The 15116-nt window shown below is 38.2% G+C and overlaps 1 protein-coding gene across 1 annotated transcript in view; it reads left to right on the forward strand.

Annotated features, from left to right (window-relative positions):
* ZSWIM6 (zinc finger SWIM-type containing 6) overlaps positions 1-15116 on the forward strand; it is a 235281-nt gene that overhangs the window by 143045 nt on the left and 77120 nt on the right. Inside the window, exon 2 of the mRNA XM_030927202.1 lies at positions 10461-10817. Within this exon, the coding sequence (XP_030783062.1) occupies positions 10461-10817 (357 nt within the window). The remainder of the gene's footprint in view (positions 1-10460; positions 10818-15116) is intronic.

Raw genomic sequence — 15116 nt, forward strand, 5'->3', positions numbered from 1 at the left:
TATGTATTAGCACAACAACAAACCCTAGTCCATTATTGTGGTAGAATGCCAGCATGCTCCTGGGAGCTTGGCATTTCCAGCAGCAAGTGCACTTACACTGACGGGCTAGGGTTTTAGTGCAAGTGTTGAAAACGCCAAGCTTTCCAGAGTATGTGGCATTTCTATTACAATAATGATGATGGCAGGCATTCCATTAAAGGAGTTGTAATAGTTTGCATATAGTCAGTTCTTGTCCTTACAGCTGCCCTACAAAATAGGTATTATTATCCCTTTTTATAGATGAAAACGTCAAGGCTAAGTTCAGCGAGCTGAGGTAGTGATGGAGCTTGAAGGAAGACCAATCTTGTTTTAGAAAATGCTAATTCTTTTCAGTCCTACCCCACCTTGTGCCATCCTGCATTCTGTTGCCTCTGACTTTCTCACATAAGGTGTACTTTGCCTCAGGTGAAAAATGTGTTACTAAAATAGCTGCCTATATATTTTTTCATTAATTGAATTGTTTCTAATATACAAATAACTCTTAATTGTGAGGAGTCCCAGGGATGTTGTAAAACAGTCTCTGCAGAAGTAAATACTCTCTGATTACTTAAAACTTTTTATATTTTAATTTAGATTTTTAATGAAGATTTTACTGAAAAGATGGTCTAGCTTTACGTATTAATAACTATGATACTAACAGCTTTTGTTATTATGTTATTTTTACTTTTATTTTATAATGCTCAGACCAATTTCTGACTTAGAATGGGAACATTTAGGTTACATAAGAAGCTAGATATTATATATATTTTTAATACCCTGAGTTATGCATTCTTCATTGTTCCATTTACTATGTTTGCTTAAATATGTCTTGGCTAGAAAAGACTTGTTGAAGCTGTAATAATCTTCTAAGTCAGTGGTTTTTAAACTTCGGTCCCTGGACACTAGCAGTATCAGCATCACCTAGGTAGAACCAGAAACCTTGGACGTATGGGGTCCAGCAATCTTTATTATCATATGCACATTCCAGTGTGAGAACCACCGATCTATATGTTCCACATGCCAAGAGTGCTTGTGTGTTCTTTCATCTTAACAAATTCTTCTGGAGTACCTCCTCCAAGAATAGTCCTCTGTGATGGGGATGCCACAGACCCCTGCTATCTCTGAGCTTCCAGTTTAACTTGAAGTATAGAGAGGAGTGGACTCGTAAAAATAGTCTTTCGTTAAGTTAAAGTATCCTGGGCTTGGGGGCCAAAGCATTTAGTTATTTGTGACTTTTACAGTGCAGGGAGGGCATTACTTGGAGGAACCCCATTAGTTCTTTCATTTGATATACTTTCAAGGGCCTGGCCTATTCTAAGAACTGTGGTGGATCCTTGGGCTACAGAGATGAAAGAGCTCTGCCTCCAAGCTTCTTAACCCTAGCAGAGTTTACTCAAGTGTCTGGATCTGTTAGTTTGCTTCGCCCTCATCTTTCTTTCTTTTCTTTTCTTTTTTTTTTTTAAGACGGGGTTTTGATCTCGTTGCCCAGGCTGGGGTGCAGTGGTGCAATCTCAGCTTACTGCAGCATCTGCCTCCTGGGTTCAAGCGATTCTCCTGCCTCAGTCTCCCAAGTAGCTGGGATTACAGGCGCACACCAACACACCCAGCCAATTTTTTTTTTTTTTGCATTTTTAGTAGAGATGGAGTTTCTCCATGTTGGCCAGGCTGATCTCGAACTCCTGACCTCAAGTGATCCGCCCGTCTCGGCCTCCCAAAGTGTTGGGATTACAGGCGTGAGCCACCGCTCCTTGCCTCCCTCATCTTTGAAAATCATTTATGTGTTGGAGTAAAAAGGTTTTATTTGTGTAAGTTTATTGTTTGAATTGTAGAAAACTTGTGTTCCCTTCAGTTCTACTTAATCCAGAGTGTGTTCTACCACTGCCTCTCCTAGAGAACATCAGTTTCTTCACCCGTAAAAAGGGGAATATGATGCCTGCTTTGCAGGATGGTTGTGAGAATTAAGTGGGTTAGAGCCTGGGCCTAGGGCAAGGCATTAGGAATGGTTAGCTCCAAAATGTGAGGGCTTTTGCAGTGAGGGATCAGGCGAGAGTTCCATAGTGTGGGTGAAAGAATTTGGCTGCCAAAGGCCGACATTCTCCCCTCCCAGGTCTGAGCATACTTTGCCCTTCCTCTTGGCCCTGGTAAACAGAATTAGTCTTCTGTTTCCTCTTCACCACCACCCCTAAAGCAAACAGCCAAGCATTTCCAAAGGTTGTTTTGCTGTGAGCAGCAATGGGAAATAAATAGGTAAAAGGATCTTCTGCTTCCTCCTCATTTATACCCGGTCCTTGGGAGGCAAAACAAAGCATGCAGAGATGCTAAGAGTGCCACTTGGGCACCAAAGGGCTCCAATAAACTTCATCTACACTTCAGAAGTTTGGGACCCAGGTGAGAGGCCAAAGTGAGCCCTGAGAGGAAGTAGCAGTGAACTGAGGTGGGGGCAGTGTGGGGTGTGCAGGTGACAAGGGATCCTAGAGAGGAAGGGCTCCAGGGCTGTCCCCACCTTTAAGAAGGGTGGAAGGCCAGAGCTGCTTTCCTTGTATTAGAAAAGGTTGGCATCAGAGAAAGCAGCTTACGTTTAAAAGATTGGGGTAAATTATTTACATTACTAAGCATTTTTCAGAGTTACAGTTGTGAAAATAATTCAAATTCCACCAATTTTTCTTTTAATCCCAACCCCCTCCCCAACTGCCCACCCAGACTCTGAGGCTAGACAATGATTGTTTCCCTTAAATATGCAAGTGAAAATACAGAAATACATCTTGAAAAATTAGTTGATGGCAATTTGTTGGTGGTGGGGAACCCTTATGCACTTCTGGATTTGGTATGACAGAGTGATATGACTTTTTTTTTTAATTCAGCACTTCCCCTTAAACTAGTGCTACTTCTAGGTGCCCATTGCAGATATCCAAATTAGTGGATAAGAGTCTTATTTTCAAAAATAATCTTAAATAATTATCTAATGCCACTCATATCTAATACAGGTATTCTGATCACATAGATTCTTGTAAGAAAATGGTGTAAGAATCTACATTAACGAGAAAACAACCAATACTGAGCAGAATGCTGCTGGGAACTCTTAGTTGGGCCCGTCCAGTGCATGCTCCATAAATTTTTATGTTGTTTGTATGGTATACTGTGGTTTACAGTCTGGCCTTTGCATTAATTTGCCATTGTTTTTCTCTCAAATATTAATGAAGTGTAGGAGTGATTCAATTCCAAATAGGCATTTTTAAGGTGGCCTTAAAATAAAGCTTTTCCTTTAAAAATATTTTTTTCGGAAAGATGAAAACCACTTCATTAGTGATTGCCGGCAAAATCTCCTAATGTCTTCCTATAAGCTGTTTAAGCTTAGCATTAGAAATTAGTGCTAGAGGATTTAATTAGCCAGCTCACAGGATGCAGTCCCTTTAATTTAGAATTTCCCTTTGAGAAAATTATGGAGTTGAAAAGGAATATGATATTTTATACAAGTTTCCATCTTGGGCCCTTATGTTTGTTCTGCTGATCTGGAAATTGTACATGATTTACATTAAAACTTTTTGTTTTTAATATCGATTATTGTAGTGTGGCGTGTTAGATTATGTGCAGTAGTTCTCAGAGTTGGGAAAGGTAAAAAGGTTTTTTTGGGGGCAATGATTAACTCATCTACTTTACCAAGGTTACATAATCAAGTATTAGTTACTATACATTTAGCTAATGCAGTGGGTTTAGTTAACCAATGAATACATTATGGGAGGGTTAACACTTCTGCATTTTTAGACTTGGCTTTAAAAAAATTACAGAAAAACTCCTCACAACCCTTGCCACCCTTTCAGCCATAACATTACATTGCTTTGGTTTCTGCCTTTAATTTCCCTGGGGGTTCTTTTTATTTAGGAAAAGGGTGAAAGATGTATTTGTGTAAGTGCTATACCAGTGCTTCTGTTAAATTCTTTTTCAACAAAGAATATGTTACTTGGGCGCCTTGTACACAGGGTGCATATTTTTTTGGAAAGAATGTGCCATGAAAGCAGTAGTTTTTAGTGTGCATGTTTATTTCATGTGTGCCAGTTTATTTTAGCTTAGAAATTTCCTAATGCTTTGAGTTTATAACAGTCTTTCAGTTAACTGAGTGCATATACATATATGCACAAAATGGCCAACTTTTAGAAATTACTTGTGTATTTTAAAATCCCTTTTTTTCAGTCTGATATCATGTGTCTCCTTGTTCCCTTTTATATGCAATTAAAATTTAACCTAAGATATGAAAAATATGTTTTAAGAAAAGCTTAACTTCTTAAGCTTAATTTGGAATGTCAATGAAGAATTAAACATTTGCTTTCTAGAAACCTTAATCTTTTTAATGTGAAATTAACATAGATGATTTGAATATGTGTTCATGTGTGAGAACTTTGTCCCTTCAGTGTTTCTCTACTGAGTCTTTTTGACCTACTAGAAGATCTAAGTGCAGATAATGCCAAATCAGTATGACGTAGACAAGAGGAGTTCTTTCTTCCACATCTTGGCAGGGCATTATAAGAGCAGTTCTTCAACTTTCTGGTATCATTCTTAATAATGGAAGTGCCCATAGTGCTTTTGCTTATGAGAATTATATCTAATGATATTTACTATGTTTGAAATTAAAAAGGAAAAAAGCAAAATATATACATTGAAATAACAGTAATAAACTCACAACATAAACAATATGTCTTTATTAAAAAATCTGCAGTTCACAGAACAAAAATATTTTAGTGAACAGGGTGACACTGTTTTATATTTTTGCAAGCCTATTTAATGTCTGTCTTAAAAGAAGAGAGCTGGACTTTGCTGTCTGTCTCTGTGTTCAGTTTGTAATGATACTGGAATGTGATATCATTACATTACACATTGCATACTAATGTGATACTGGAATACTAAACATACATTCATGAAGAAGATTTTAAACGGCTAATAATGTCTAGATATAAGTATTTTTTAAAATATTGATCTTGTGGGCCCTCTCAAAGAGACTTAGGGACCTCTTGGGGGGTCCTAGGACCATACTTTGAGAATCATTGCATTATAACATTTTAGAATCCTTTATGGTTACCAAAAAAGATTCTCCCCTAATACTTTCTAGTTTCTCTCTATATGAAAATAACACTCTTTCACAAAATTAACTATTTGTGAGTTGACAGAACTTAATAGGAAAATGGGGAAAGAGAGCTGGGTTGAGTAAAGGTATAAGTAACTCTTTGAAATGTTTTGGTTTTGCCGTCAAATAGCAGTGATTCCTCTAGTATTGTCTGACTGACTTAACTGAGACATTCTCAGTGATCCCTCTCATTTTCCAAGCCATCTCCACAGGCTAGACCCCTCCTCCCCTCAAGATTCCAGTAGCTTAGAAAAAGAAAGTGTTATGGGTGAAAGGGAATGTGTCCAACACCCCTCCCCTGTTTCTCCAGCTGGGAAGGGAAGGAAAGGGAAATAAAATTTAATGAGCACTTTTACTATGTGCCAGGTGCTTTACATATGTTATTTCATTTTAATTCCCCAAACAACCCTAGGAGGTATTTCTAGCCACATTTTGCACACAAAGCGAGATTCAGAGAGGTTAAATATTTAATATAAGATATGTAGCATTTAAGTGGCAGAACCTGATCCAAACCAAAGTCTATTCCCAAGGACTATACAACACTATGCCTTGGTTTGTGCTTTGTTTTTCTTCAGTTCGTGCAGACTAAGAATGTGGATTCTAACATTTTATTGGGTTCTGTGACAGTATGATGATAAAACAGTTTGTTCTGTGAAGCTCTTGTGGAATTAACTGTCTTTCACTGGTTATGTTTTATAAAGTCAAATAAATATTTTAAGAAAAGGTTTGCATAATTTTTGTTTTAGTTCTACAGTTAATTATCCGTGTTTTTCCATAGAGGCAGGATTGTCCCTTTTTGTATGCTCAATTCTGTTATATAGAACAGCTAACTATCCCAGAGGAAGATTCTGCATTTGCAGCCCTAAAACAGCTGGTCATGATAGTTTGTCAAAACTCCAGAAAGGCAAAATCAGTTCTCAGGAACATTGTTTTGTCTTGAAACAAAACCTAAGAGGTAAGACCAGCTGGGGGGTGTCTTGCCTTATTGGCAAGGGAGGAACAGTGTCCTTACTGAGGGAGGAACAGTGTCCTTGTTTGTCCTGTAGGTTCTCTGGTATGATTTAGGATCCACAGAGAATGAGTTGGTAGAATTTCAAAGAAGGTTTCTCAAATTGGAGAGGCTAAAATACACCACTATACAATCCTGAAGTAGTCTTTGTCGAATTCCTGCATATTGACTGAGTCAATGTATTGCGTAGTCTTACAAAGTAATATACCAGCTGCCCTTTATGTGTATGTGTATAATTTTCCTGTATTTAAGGTAAAACCTCTCTCCTTTAACATGCTCACCTAAAGGTAAGGGGAGCCACCCCTAGCCCTGCCAAACAAAACAAAACAAATAGGCCTCAGAGCATTAAATAGCTGCCACAAAGCTAGTCAAATTAAAGATGCCATTACCTGAGGACAAAGAAGTTTCTATAAAGAAAGTTAGCAGTGTAGGAGAGGAGTCATCCTGGTAGCTGATGGTGGAAAAAGATGATAAAAAGAGCCTACTTTAAAAGTACTGGCATCTGCAGTTGTCTGTTGGAGTTCCTCCCCATTCAGTAACACCCTAAATGGTCACCTGATTGGGGGGCAGAGTAGAATTTATGACATTTAGAAATACTTGTGCCAAAAATGGTTGGACTTTTTGGGCATTTGAAAGATAATTTAGAATTACTTGGAAAATGAACATTCATAAAACACCTTAATCTTTGATGATCTCAGAATATTGAGTGTTATGCTATAAGACATGTATATGTTTATTTGTGCTTTCACATTTCTCTTGGATTTAAATTGTTTTGGAGGTCACAATATTTTGTAGTTTGCTTTTTAAAAAACTTTACAAGAATAGTAAATTTTAAGTAACAAAACTGTATAATATGTGGGATTCCCTTCTGTATAATTGTGTGATGTCAAGATTCAATATACTTCTTTTCTGACTTGTACTGTATAACTCATGTGAATAAAGCAGGTCATTTTTGTAGAAACTATTTCAGGGCTTCACCAGTTTTTACAAGGCCTTTTTTTTTTTTTTTTTTTTTCAGGCAGAGTCTCCCTCTGTCACCCAGGCTGGAGTGCAGTGGCACGATCTTGGCTCACTGCAAGCTCCGCCTCCCGGGTTCACGCCATTCTCCTGACTCAGCCCCCGCCCCCCCCACCCCCCACCCCCCCACCTCCCCAGTAGCTGGGACTACAGGCGCCTGCCACCACACTTGGCTAATTTTTTTGTTTGTTTGTTTGTTTTTTGTTTTTTTTTTTTTTGAGACGGAGTCTCGCTCTGCTGCCCAGGCTGGAGTGCTGTGGCCAGATCTCAGCTCACTGCAAGCTCCGCCTCCCGGGTTCACGCCATTCTCCTGCCTCAGCCTCCCGAGTAGCTGGGACTACAGGCGCCCGCCACCTCGCCCGGCTAATTTTTTTGTATTTTTTAGTAGAGACGGGGTTTCACCGTGTTAGCCAGGATGGTCTCGATCTCCTGACCTCGTGATCCGCCCGTCTCGGCCTCCCAAAGTGCTGGGATTACAGGCTTGAGCCACCGCGCCCGGCCTTGGCTAATTTTTTGTATTTTTAGTAGAAACGGAGTTTTCAGCGTGTTAGCCAGGATGGTCTCGATCTCCTGACCTCGTGATCTGCCCGCCTTGGCCTCCCAAAGTGCTAGGATTACAGGCATGAGCCACCATGCCTGGCCAAGGCCTTTTCCTTGATAGTTAAATCAGTCTTTTTTGAAGCATCTGTTATGTTATCTCCGGGTAGACTCTTTAAGTACTAACTGGTTTAACTCTTGGATCCTTAATTGTCTTGGCTTTGCCTGTGATTAGAATCGTTCTCCATCTTCAAGGTGTGGGGATGGGGAAAAAGTTATCTCCAATATCACTTTTGCAGAGAGACAAAGACACTAAGTTGGTTGGTGAAGAGAGATGTTGTGACAGTGTTAAGTGGGAAGAGACTGATTTTATAAATGGTCAGTTTTCCTATTAACTGGTTTTCCTGTGCAAGTACATATATGACAGGTGGAAAACAGAGTTTGCCTTGAACTAAATGCACAGAATGTGCTTGGGAACTTTCCGGACTCTCTCTTATGATCCTTTGGTAATTTTCTTGTCTTGATCTGTGCCTGTCCCAAGAATTTTTAATTATTATGGGTTTATATTACATCTGCATATATTACAGCAAGACCGCCCTCATTATTCATTTTTGAGATTTGCTGGAGTGTTTACTTTTTCATGTGACTTTTTCTTCATGGGAACATAGATATTTAAAAATTTTAGAATATTTACTATGTACCCTTTCTTTAATTGTGGTTTTTCAGAAAAAGTTGTTGATTAAAAGACATAAAGGAGACTGGAATATCCATTCTAAAACAAAATATTTGTGGAAGAAAACCAAAGATTATTATATGACAGTTCTCAAAATTTCTTATTGTGAGGCAGTAATAGTGACTTGTTTTTAGGGAATGCTCTTTTTTCATTGATGCATTTGATAAAGATTATTGCAACACCTTTCTCATTTTACTAAATGTTGCTGAGAATGATCAAGGTGAAATTATATTACCTCTGAAAGATTTCTTAGGAGTAGCATTTCTTTCAACTGTCTGACCTGGGTGGACTCTGCAGGGGAAGACAGTAAGCGGGGTTCAGATGTCCTGTGTGTAAACCCTTACCATTGTCTGGCCGTCATTCTTGAGTTTTACCTCTGCAGCTCCATGTGCACCACCCTTTCCAGAGTCCCCACATGGTAGCAATCCTTTTCTTTGTGAATGAAGGGGAACTGGAAGAAACAGTGGCCAGCTAGATGAATTTTATTAAAGTAGCATCAATAGAGGAAGGCTGGGAAAGAGCCCAGGGCTTCACTGTGTAGCAGTCAAGTTTCAGGCACCTGAAATCCTGAGGTCAGTCTGAGTCGTGGAGGTTCCCAAAACTATATTCTTCTTACTCCCTTCAGGCTTATCCTTGGCCACTGAATATGGCTTTGAGAGAGAGAGAGGTTGGGATTGAATGGATGCTCCCCCTTACCACCCACCCCAATTTAGGACAGCCTTCCTATGCAATGTAGGGAAAGAGAGCATGGAGGAGTTGTCCTCTGGCCAAGCCGGTCAGGACTGCCTGGTGGGCGGTGGTGGTGGAAGGCAGTAAGCTGTAGCTAGTGCTGTCCAAGGGGAAATGGCCACCGGGGCCGGGTGAATGCCTCATGTGTGGACCATTATAGGCAGCGAAACGGCCATTGGTCATGGAGCTCATAGAGCAGGGGTCCCCCAACCCTGGGTCGTGGACCAGTACCAGTGGACTTAGATTCTCATAGGAGCGCAAACCCTATTGGGAATTGGACATGCGAGGGATCTAGGTTGCATGCTCTTTATTAGAATCTAATGCCTGATGATCTGAGGTGGAACAGTAGAAGTTTCATCCTGAAACCATCCCCTTCCATGGATGGGGATCCATGGAAAATTATCTAATTGTCTTCCACAAAACTGGTCCCTGGTGTGAAAAAGGTTGGGGACCGCTGTCATAGAGGATTTCTGTGTGGGTTTAAGTTTAAGGTATAAGGCCTCTTAAGGCTTTTTCCACCTTGGTAATTTTGTACCGTGTGTGTGTGTGTGTGTGTGTGTGTGTGTGTGTGTGTGTGTTTAATAACCATACATCTGTATAGCTTTCCTCTGTATGTGACATGGAAGAGAATCATCATTATGAGTTACTTAGGTGGTAGTTTATATGAGATTTGGTGGGCCCTGCAATTCTATAAGCAGTTGCTGCTCATAGACATTGCTGTATTGGGATATACGTTATGCATGTTACAGAAAGGATTATTAATTTAAAAATTTCTCTGGTCAAAGTTTGTGAAAGGGACCCCCTTAGAGTTGCAGTATTGGTTGGTTGGGGCCAGCTATTGGCTGCCTAGAATAAAGGTGGGGAGAGTTTGTTTTTGAGAAGAAAGCTGAGCTGACTGACTCTACTTTAAAAAAGGAGTAGAAAAAAGAAGAAAACCACTGATCCCACTGATCTAGGGGATTATTGTCTTGTATACCCCGATTCAGAGTAGAGTAATGATGGCCTCTGAGTGCTGTAATCTAACCACTTCCTATAGGTATGATGGTAATGTACGGCAATATATGTTTTCATATGGCTGTGTAAAATACTTTAGCATATCTGTTGAGTACCATTTTTTTTTTTTTTAACCTGTAAGGCGCTGGCGGTAGTGGTTAAGTGGCCTGAATGTTTTTACTTGAATATAAAGGCTGTCATATTTTTTTCTTGCTGCTGTCAAGTCCCACACATTTCAAAGAATTAGAGCATTTCACGGCATCTGAATGCAGAAGCTAAACCCTCCCTTTCTTTCTTTCACCCTCAAGGTTTCCACTTGAGCGGCACAGTGACAGAACCTGCAATACAATCGGAGCCAGAAACTGTTTGCAACGTGGCCATCAGCTTTGATCGTTGCAAGATTACCTCAGTGACCTGCAGCTGTGGAAACAAGGACATATTTTATTGTGCCCATGTTGTGGCACTGTCTTTATACCGCATCCGCAAGCCAGATCAGGTCAAACTGCATCTTCCCATTTCAGAGACTCTCTTTCAAATGAATAGAGACCAACTGCAAAAGTTTGTACAGTATTTGATCACAGTGCACCACACAGAAGTTTTGCCAACTGCTCAAAAATTAGCAGATGAAATTCTTTCCCAAAATTCAGAAATCAACCAAGTTCATGGTGAGTATAGACATTGACTCTTTAAATGTCCTCTCTGGATCCTTTTTCACTTATAAATTCAATTATTCTGTATAAAAATGAATTAAATGTGAAATAGGTCATCAGCATTGCTCTTAGTTGGTCAAAAGAGATTTTTACATTTGTATTCTAAAACATTTCTTTTGAAGTGTTTTGTGTTAGGTGCCAAGCCTTTTGTGCTCAGAAAAATCATGCATGTTAAAGCTTGGTTCTTATACTTCCTTTATATTTAGTTACATTTCATCAAGTACTAGATATTAGTTATGCAAAGCACTTATTTAATTCACCCTTGTCAATACACTGACTTGTGCCTATTGTGAATTTTTTCATTTTCTTTTGAAATTTATTTTCCAGTGCAGGAAAGTTTCTGATCAGTTGCCTCATATTAGGAAAATAAATTGTTTTTAGAAAAACATTAGAGCTTGTTTAGAGAGAATTTGGAATGTGAATATTTTGTATAAGAAAATACAAAAAGGTTTCTTTTAAATCTTTTATACATTGAACATGTTTTCTCATTTATTTGTAAACACATTTATCGAGTGTTTATGCAGTGCAAATATGTCAACTTACCAGAATATATATGTGCAACTTTTCAGAAATATACCTACCACTTATTTCATACAGTACATTAATATAGGATAAATAATGTTGTCAAAACGTAGGTTGCTTGTATTTTTAAAACATTTGGACATAATTTTAAAAATATTTAAAAATGTTGAAAAAAGTAATGCAGTTTTGACTAAACAGCTCTGGGACCTAACGTTGTTACATTTCTTTACTGGGACCTAATGTTGTTACATTTCTTTATTTATATTGATTTGAAATCTAGGACTAGTCTCTCAACCCTATTCTTTTAGGTTTTCTTTAGTGGGTTAGTTGATACAGCAAATAAAAATGTTTCAAAAAAGCAGTTTGAGGTCCTTTTTTGTAAACTTTAAAAATTACGAGATATAAAAATGTAGAAAAGTACATATAATATGAACGTACAGATTAACAAAGTGAGCTATCACCCAGGCCAAAAAATAGATGGCTCTTAGCACTTGAGAGGGCTCCAAGTACCCCCTTTCAGTCACAAGCTCCTTTCTCTTCCCCTTGGTAACCACTGCCTAGTTTTATAGTAATCACTTCCTTTGCAGTTTGTGTTTTGTTGTTTTTGACATCATTAAACATTGATTTAGTTTTATCTGTTTTTAAACTTTGTATAAATGGAATAATACAGTATGATTCTTGTATTACCTGACTTCTTTCACTCAGAATCATGTTAAGATTTACCCATATTTTTTCACATACCTGTAATTTATTCATCTGGTGAAGCACTGTCTAGTAGAAATATAACATGAACCTTCCCATAGAAATAGAATATTAACCACATGCATAGTTTTAAATATTTTAATAGCCACATTTTAAGAAGTAAAAAGAAACAAGTAAAATTAATTTTGGTAGTATGTTTTCTTTCGCTCAGTATATCTAAAATATTGATCCAACGCATATCATAATATTCATAAATATTCAAGAAAAATGTTGTTATTTTACTTTTCTTCATGTTAAGTCTGTGAAATCTGGTTTCTGTTACACACCTCACAACATAGCTCAAAATACTGGTAACTACACTGCAAGTGCTCAGTAGCTACATGTGGCTAGTGGCTGCCATGTTGGACAGCACAGCTCTAGAGTCTTCTGAGTATGAGAATACTGCTATTTATTTGTCTGTGTTCACTTTTGATAGGCCTAGTTTTGAAAGGAGCTGCTGTGAACATTCTTTTACAAGTCTCCTGGTGCTGTGAGATACTTCTAGCGTGGTTTCTCTGTCAGAGGAAATCCACATAGTTGTATTTCTTCTAGTATTCCCCATATCAGGCTCAGCTTTACTAAAGTAGCCATCATAAGGTGTGTAAAGCGTTTGACTTGGTAGAGTCTGCCAATGTTAAATAACAGGAGTACCTTCAGCCCTCCAAAAGCGCATGTATTCAAGGAGTTTTTCAAGTAGGCTTCTGCTCTGTCATATCATCTGCCTCAAATCTTGCTGCCTTGTGAAAATTCAGGCCAGCTAACGGTCATCCCAGAGATTTCTCTGTTTGTGGCTTCTTACTAAATTGTACATTGGAAGCAGAGAACAGAATATACTGTTTCTTCAAACTTTTATGCATTGTCTCCTTTCCCTCCTTTTTTCCTTAGGTCATGTAATCCGCTAGGATCACTTTTTTCTCTTGAGCTTCAGTAAAACCAAAAGCCTCCATCAATAATGAGTTGCTTGTTCTGCATTTCTCTTGCTTGTTTTGAAGGATAGTAGCCCCTAAAGTTTCTTATGGGAAAGATTTTTCAGTCTGTGTTGAAATAATGGAACTAATGAAACAATGTGAATTAAAGTTGGATGAGATAATGTGTTCACATGATGTAGTTCTTTCATAGTTTCTAAAATAGGAAAGCCTATCAAGGATAGATTGCAGGTTACCTTTAGAGTCAATATGATTTCTTAGTAACTTGTATATAGGAACAGCTTCTCCAGAGCAGCAAATTTGAGCAATTTATCCCGCCAGCTTTCTCTTCACTTAATTTATCATCAAATTTACTCTCAGCCTGGAAATGGACCAATTACATGAGCTGCCTTCCTGCCTTCCATTCTAGTTTGACAAGTGGTAAAAAAGGAGAGAGGTAGGAAGCAAGCCATGGTGACCTTAAGTGATGAAATGGGAAATCTGCTCCCTGGAGGGTCTTATTTTAATTGTTAATGACTTAATAGGGGGTGGGATTAAAAATGTTTTGCAGTTACTTGACAACATGATCCCACCTGCCTGTGAAGATCTGTATGTAAGGCCCTCTTTTTTAAGAAATCTGTTTCTAAAGCAGTACTTTCTTGCATGGTTTTGTGGATACACTTTTTCTTTGAGACAGAAGTCTTGAACATGAATATTGGGAGGATTTAATTTTTCTCTGAGGAAAAGCATCACTTTTACCTCACATAAACAAAAGGGTTAAGATATGATTTAGACTTGATTAGTAGGCATCGTAAAGACAAGGTTTAGCTTATCCAAATCTTTTTTGGAAGAAAGGCATATTATATATAATTTATGAGTAAATACAAAATATGTTGATAACAGTAGGTTTTTCCCCTTTTCCTTGTGAACGTAACCTAGTAGTTGTTCTTAGTAGTTGTTTTTCTTGTTATTTTACAATATTTTATTTTTTAAAGGTTTATCCTGGAGATTTAAAGTTTTTCAAGCCTATGTCACACACATTGTTCTTCACAATTTCCTTTTGAGCAATATTCTTGCAATTTATAGTTGCAGTAGTTTGTAGATAAAGAAATCAAGGAGAATGAGTTTAGTGACTTATCCAAGGTCACAGATTCAGTGAAAGTTGTTGGAATATAGTTTGTCATCATAATAGTTCAGTCCTTGTCATAGACCATTTTGCATTTCAATATGTTTTCATAAAATTTCCCACATAATTTTAATTAGATTATAAAATTAACCACTACATGCTAAAAGAGGCTGTAAGATAGTTAATGGCCCACCAAGGAGATTGCCAGTTGTAGTTCTGTATTTTTAAAGCAAAATTGTTTGCTCTTGGTTTTATAATCTAATAAAACGTTCTAGTGTCCATATTTTTAAAAAAGAAGCTGGTGTCTTTGCTAGGTACTTTTCTAGAGACTTACAGATTTCCAAGTGCTAACCCCACTCTTGTAGTTAATTAACGTGGTCTTTTCTGTCCTTTATGCTTCCTATTAAAGGAGACGTATTGTAGATAGGTAAACTGTGGTGTAGGGACAGAATACTAAACTTGAAATCTAGAGGCCTAGAATCCAGTATTGTCTCCACTACATATTACCTGTGTGACCTTGGATGGGACCCATTTTTTTTCTCATATTTAAAATGCTCATAATCATCTCTATCAGTGTTGGGATAATTTTAATCATATGATGGATAATTACAAAAAAGATAACTGACCTTAACTTCACGTTGGGGTATCCACAAGTACTCATAGTTAAGAAGAGAGAAGCCGGTAAAGGGATGGATAGTACTGTAATTGGAGGTCAGATTGCTTTCCCCTGACTTTCTGGCACACATTTCCTCTTCTTTTATTTTCTCTCCTAATCTTCTGTAATCTAGTGTAAGATTTTCTTACACTAATCTTCCTATGGGCTAGCCTGTACTGGGCAGACTACCACAAGGAAGGACAGTCTGAGGGGAAACTGGCCTTGACCCCAGCCGAGAATAGAGGAAAAGAGGAAAGGATCATTTCAGTGGCCCTTTTATTCCCATGGCCTGGACTAATCCTGAA

This window comes from Rhinopithecus roxellana, chromosome 3, assembly GCF_007565055.1.
Source record: "Rhinopithecus roxellana isolate Shanxi Qingling chromosome 3, ASM756505v1, whole genome shotgun sequence".
NCBI lineage: Eukaryota > Metazoa > Chordata > Mammalia > Primates > Cercopithecidae > Rhinopithecus > Rhinopithecus roxellana.